The sequence below is a fragment of the Hyaena hyaena genome, unplaced genomic scaffold (genome assembly GCF_003009895.1).
Source record: "Hyaena hyaena isolate Hyena2069 unplaced genomic scaffold, ASM300989v1 scaffold_230, whole genome shotgun sequence".
NCBI classification, from domain to species: domain Eukaryota; kingdom Metazoa; phylum Chordata; class Mammalia; order Carnivora; family Hyaenidae; genus Hyaena; species Hyaena hyaena.
This window is the reverse complement of record NW_024080863.1, coordinates 2,012,989-2,019,516: the sequence shown is the minus strand read 5'-3', so window position 1 is coordinate 2,019,516 and position 6,528 is coordinate 2,012,989. Positions and strand designations below refer to the sequence as shown.

Sequence of the window (6,528 nt, the reverse complement as noted above, 5' to 3'; positions counted from 1 at the left end):
AAAAAAAAAAAAAAAAAAAAGAATTAAAGGAATACAACAAAAACAAGAATTACGGGAGGTTTAGGGGAAATCGTCTAAATTTACCATTTCTCAGACATTTTGTATATTTAAAGATGTTTGCCCTCCCCTGGCAGAACTCGTTTTACATGGCATTTTTTGTTTTGTAGGGAACTATGTGCTCAACTACCTTGCCACTCGGCCAAAGTTGGCGACTTTTGTGACGCAAGCACTTATTCAGTTATATGCCAGAATCACAAAACTGGGCTGGTTTGACTGTCAAAAGGATGACTATGTCTTCAGAAATGCAATCACAGATGTCACAAGGTTTTTACAGGTAAGATGTGTATATCTGATGTAACAGGAATGTAAGAATCAACATGCATGTGTGTATGTAGTGATCTACTTTTTAAACATTACACAAAACGGAATTTTCTTGTACATTCTCTTCCATGTCTTTTTCACCTTTAATATGCCTTGGCTTTACATGTTTACACATCAGCACAGACAAACTCTGTTCCAATCTTAAAATAACCATAATTTAGTTAAATAATTTCTTATTGATGGACATTTAGTTTAGTTTTGTCTTTGTTACATAAACGCTTCAGTGAATATCCTAGAATATGTATATCTGTCATACTTGGAGTAAGTGTGTTTGAAGGGTGAATTCCTAGCTGTGGAATTATGCAGTCAAAGGGACATGTGCGTTTTTGGCTGCCAAAGATATTTCCAAATTATCCTCAAAAAACGTTGCTTCCTACGTTAAAGAGTGCTTGCCTGTTTGTCTATACCTCCACCCTGGGAACTCAGCTTTTTAATTTTTCCAATTTAATAGCTAAAAGAATTAGTGTCTCAGCATTTGAGTTATGAATGGAACAGAACAAAATTTTCAAATGTTAATTTACTACCTTTTTTTTTTTCGTGAACTTCCTATTTGTATCTTATGTACATTTTAAAAATCTGGTTTGTTGTCTTTTTCTTATTGTATATAGTCTCCTTGTAAATTATGTTACACATTCATTTGTCACTTATCTTAAAGGTATTTTGCCAGTTTATCTTTGTATAATGGGTATGGGGTAATACTTATGAGTATTTTTAAAATAAAAAGGGTCTCAATGTTGAAGGCAGATTTAGCAGCCTTTCTCCACGGCAGCTAGGTTTTGTGTGCTGCAAAGCAACGGTTTTGTTTAGTTTTATTTTATTTTTATGTTTATTTACTTTTTGAAAGAAAGAGACAGAGGTATGAGCAGAGGAGGGGCATAGAGAGAGAGACACAGAATCCCTAGCAGGCTCCAGGCCCTGAGCTATGAGCACAGAGCCCAACAAGGGGCTTGAACTCACAGATTGCAAGATCACGACCTGAGCTGAAGTCGGAAGCTCAACTGACTGAGCCACTCAGGTGCCCCAGCAAAGCAACAGTTTTAAACTGCAATACCTTACTACCTTATCCAAGCGGTTTTGATAGCAACATGGGTTTGTGCCATTACAAAAGTATGAGTGCACTGCCATTGCTGAAACCAAGCTGCACACCCCAACTTCTGCCCTATGTTTTCTTTTACCAGGATAGTGTTGAATACTGCATCATTGGCGTCACAATTTTATCTCAGCTAACCAATGAAATTAATCAAGTAAGTGCTACAGCCTTCCTCATTGAAGTAAGTGCCATATTTTTTCTCAGTATTGGTGTTTTCTATGTGTGGGATGATCTTTTTTGGCAGTTGTGTGCTTTTGCGGTAAGTGATTAATGCCCTTTGAAACAGTAGTTCCGTTGGTTTTCCTCTGTAGTGCAACCTACCTCACTTAATGTCCCGATCCCCTTCTGTCTCCAGAATACTTGATCCTCCCATCAGCTGGTGTCCTTGCTGGAGTTAATGTTCATTGTGAGAAATGGGAGCAACAGTCCTTAGTCAAAACATTAGTGGAAGAATTGCTTTGCTAATGAAAGAGAATGAGTCCAAAAAAGGGACCACAAAAGTGGAACCAGAATATTTGTGTGCCACTTCTGTATACATTAGTATGTGTTTATAATCATTTAAAACTCAATTCCCATATGCTATTAAAGATTTTTTTTGGTGATCTTTTTAGAATGCATAAAACATTCTGCTAAATACCAGATAATTATTTGAGTAGTCATCAATGCTAACATCTTTAGATTACTACAGAGGAAACACCTGTGGCTTCCTTTCGCTCTGGCTATTATTTTAGTGGTCATTTACTTTTGTATCCAACTAAAATTTTATAGTTACTGAGCAGGCCAGTATTAATATTAGTTGTGACATCTCACCCTTCAGTTGTCAGCTGTTAATTACATTGGCATCACTGTTGCTATGGCGCATATTTATGCAGACATTTTTATTAACTCTGAGAATTTTAACTGTGAGTTAGTACTACTTTAAATGCATCAGCTTACAGCCATTTAAAATCTGGAGTCCATATTGTATTTTGTGTTACATGTAATCCCCACCGTGGTCAGTCATTATCAAAATAATAATAGCTTATACTTTTGAGTGATTACTGTGTGACAGGCACCGTTCTAAACACTTATATTAACTAATTTTATTCTCACAGTAGTCCTGTGAGGTAGGGACTATGATTGTCCCATTTTCTAGATAAAGAAACTGAGGCACGTAAAGGTAAATAATTTGCCTAAGATGTCACAGTCAGCAAACAAAAGTATCTGAATTCACACCCACATAGTCTTATTCCAGAGCCTATGCTCTTAACAACTAACTTATTAATGTAACTACTATTACCTCTGTAATAAGAAAGCATGCATTAACTAAGTACAGAGATTGTGGAGTTAATGTTCTCCTCTCTGGGGGTGCCTGGGTGGCTCAGTCGGTTAAGCATCCAACTTTGGCTCAAGGCATATTCTCACAGTTCATGGGTTTGAGCCCCGCATTGGGCTGTGTCCTGGCAGCTCAGTCTGGAACCTGCTTCAGGTTCTGTGTCTTCCTCTGTCTGTAACCCTACCCACTCGTGCTCTGTCTCTCTCTCTCTCTCTCTCTCTCTCTCAAAAATAAATAGTAAATATTAAAAAAAAAATTTTTTTTAATGTTCTCCTCTTTGAAGCTTGGCCCCACAAAATACATCAATGTTGATATTATTCTTAAAAAACTCCAAAATTTTATTTGTCTTTCTTAATGGAGAAATAGAACTGTGTGTAATGTAGTTAATGTAATTATCTTCTGTGTTATCAACATAACTGATTATATTTAGAATATGATACATAATCTGGCAATGCCATAATAGTCAAGACATTTATGATGACACAGTGACACTGAGGTTAGAATTAGGGAATTTTTTTTTTCAGTTTTGTGCAAAACTTTTGAATTGGGGAATAATTTGAACCGTGCAAAACTCAGTTTTCTGTTGGGATTGTTTTTTGGGGGGGGGTTGGTTGTTAGATTTAAATCAGAAAGCATATTTCTGTTACCATTTGTGTTTGAACTTAGAAATAAAATCAAGGGGAGGGGCACCTGGTTTGTTCAGTAGGAGGAACATGTGAGTTCGAGCCCCACATTGGATGGAGAGATTATCAATAAAGCATTAAGAAAAGAGAGAAAATCAGGGGAGTGCTGCATTATTCTTTAATGTGCCAGCTCCTTTAATGAGCCCCCTCTTGAATGAATTGATTGGTCTGTAGAAGAGATTTAAGCTTTCAGTAGGTGGTTGGACTAAAAATTCCCTTAGTAACCTTGAAATCCCTTTATTCCACTTACTGAAGTGCCTATGTGTCAGGAGTAGAGGGCGTACTAAAAGAAGTCAATGATAGAGTCCTTAACCACAGAAACCTTTAAAGTTTGACTGAAAAGAGAAGAATAGAGGAATAAATGAGAGACCAATACAACCATTCAATATAAGTGCTCACTCCTGGGATAGAAACTACATGTTGAAATGGGTTAGAGAAGGCAGAGAGTATTATGGGCTATTGTCAGTTATCCTAAGTTCATGGGTGTTAATTAATGACTGCTTTAGAAATTCTCTGGTAACTTTAGCCCTGAGTGGATTGTTTGCCAAACCCAAGCCTTGCCACTGTCTGTTTTTGAGACTAAGCCACAATACAATATGCTAGTAATTATTAGCAATATGTGCTAGCAGTTTGTTAAATTTTACCTCCTTGTGCAGAGGAAATTAAAACTTTGCAGTGGAAATATCATCTCTCTTTCTGTCTTCTGTCTGTAAGCTATAGACATATCCTGGCTAGCTCTTAGCAGCTTATTGTCCTTTGCATCCTCTCACTATACATAAGTTAATGGTGATTTAAACATTAAAAATGTATTTTGTATGTATAAGTTGGTTTTATCCTAGTTTATCTGATGTCTGCATGAAATTTTTTTCTTTGCAATTAATTCTAAAACTTGGATTGGTTTATTTTTTGCACAGGCAGACACCACCCATCCTTTAACGAAGCACAGAAAAATAGCGTCTTCTTTCCGAGATTCATCATTATTTGATATCTTCACACTTTCCTGCAATTTACTAAAACAGGTGAGATTGTAGGTTGGGTTTTCCTTCCCAGTCCCCTTTGAAAGGATGAGAATGACTGGGGACCTGTTAGGGGTCAGCTCCAAGCCGACCCCTTGAGAGTTGGTGCAGCTCTTTAACCATCACCATCTCTCTCCAAGATATAGAAGAAAGTGGCATGCTGACCACTGACATTAGAGAAAGGATTGGAATTGACCTATTTCAGGGCTGTTTCCCTAAGCAAAGCACAATAAATGAACACATATCCCAAGCAATCTGGTATAGCATGGAGTTTGGGACTTTGTTGTTTGCCTTTTTCATATGCACATAAAATCTTCTGCATGGAGTAAAGGCATGTTAGCTTTATGGTGTTTGGATTCATAGTGTTCTGAAAGCAGGTTCAGCCTGCATTGTTAGCATACTGAAACAGGCCAGCTCCCCTGCCCCCTGCTGAGTTACAGGCAGCAACTAAACAAGCAACATCTGTAAGGAAAAGTAGATTTTTGAATTTTTAACATCCATTTAGATACCATATCCTGAAGGGGTAGACAGTTATCATATAAGGAAATTACCTGTTTTAAAACAGAAAATTGGTGTTGCGGTTCATTTATGGATAGAGTTGAACTAAGAAAGAAATGCTCACCTATGAGTTCTATACATTTATAACAATCTGTAAGGATGCTTCTCCCTGTAGAAAGCTAAGTGGGATTACCCTCTGTCTGTTGATTTGGGGGTTTTTTTGTTTGTTTCATTGTGCGGGGTTTGGGGGGAGTTTGTTTTGTTTTTGTTCTTAGTCTCTTTTTCCATTATCTCTCAAGTTTCAGAAGCAAGTTTGGATTCTTTCTGTTGTCCCATTTAATGATGTCCATCATCCTCAATTACCTTGTTCTACCTCAGAATTCCCAAAGAGTCCTCAGGTTGGGCAGGTTGCCTGGCAAAAGCTGTTGTACCCTCTGGAGGGGAAAAGCTTTAGAGAAAACTGAGCATTGCCTCCTCCTCACTGATAACTGTCAAAAGCAGTTAGCCGGTCAGTCACTGATGTCACAGACGCTGTCTAGAAATTGTTAGGATCTCACAGCAAATGGAACAATCATACATCCCACATTGCTTCAGAATCCCATGTGGTCACTTTGTCTACAACACATAAAGGATAAGTGTCCAGAGGGGGATTTCTTTAAATACCAGTTTCATGTTTTTATAGTAAATAAGGATCTAGGATCTTCATAGTGACATTAAGGTGATAGAAACACAGCATCATTTGCAGGGGAAACCTCACTTTATTGAGTTGAAATACTGCCCTCCTTTTCTGGCTTCACAGCCTTCTCAGGAGTCTGGCAACAAGCTGGGAAGAGAGGAGTGATTGTTTGGGGTTCATTATGTGGTCATTTTTATAGGCTTCAGGAAAGAACCTAAACTTGAATGATGAAAGTCAGCACGGCTTGCTCATGCAACTGCTCAAACTCACTCACAACTGCCTAAACTTTGATTTCATCGGCACTTCTACTGACGAGTCCTCAGATGACCTGTGCACAGTACAGATCCCCACCAGCTGGAGATCAGGTAACAGAATTGCACCACCTGGGACAGACTGCTGCTCAGCCCTGCACAGCGTCTGTGGGATGACAGCCCCTTGCTTACTGTTAGAGACAATTTAAAAGGTCAGCATCTGCCTTGATAAAGTGAGGAAGAGGCTGTTGGAGGAATCTTACAGATCCCTCAGCCTCGGAGAACCTTTTTTTAGTTACTAGGTTACTAACGGATGTAACTTTGACCTTCTTGCATTAATCACCTAGAGACCTCTGTGATCGTACTCATTTGACCTAATTTCTAGCTTTAAAAATGAAATCAAAGAAAAGAACTTGTTCTTATGCTTCTTATTGTGTTCTTTAGGATAAAACTTGCTTGAACACGGTCCTCATTGGCTTAAGTGTTCTGAGAGTCAGAAAAATGAATCTTGTCTCTTAGAGGAGCTAAAATCTAGTGCTCTAAAAACAACAGTGAGGGAAACAAAAAGCCCCTCTTTGCTTATCACTTTGAAAGGAAGTAAACACTGGGAGGTAGGAA

At 38.2% G+C, this 6,528-nt stretch overlaps 1 protein-coding gene across 2 annotated transcripts in view; it reads left to right on the top strand.

Moving 5' to 3' along the window:
• XPO7 (exportin 7) overlaps positions 1–6,528 on the top strand; it is a 40,118-nt gene that overhangs the window by 3,493 nt on the left and 30,097 nt on the right. Inside the window, exons 4-7 of one of the 2 annotated variants that reach the window (XM_039243768.1) lie at positions 168–334; positions 1,560–1,625; positions 4,384–4,488; positions 5,859–6,024. In XM_039243768.1, the coding sequence (XP_039099699.1) occupies positions 168–334; positions 1,560–1,625; positions 4,384–4,488; positions 5,859–6,024 (504 nt within the window). Of the gene's footprint in view, positions 1–167; positions 335–1,559; positions 1,653–4,383; positions 4,489–5,858; positions 6,025–6,528 lie in introns of both variants that reach the window. The other variant, XM_039243767.1, reaches the window with a different exon arrangement.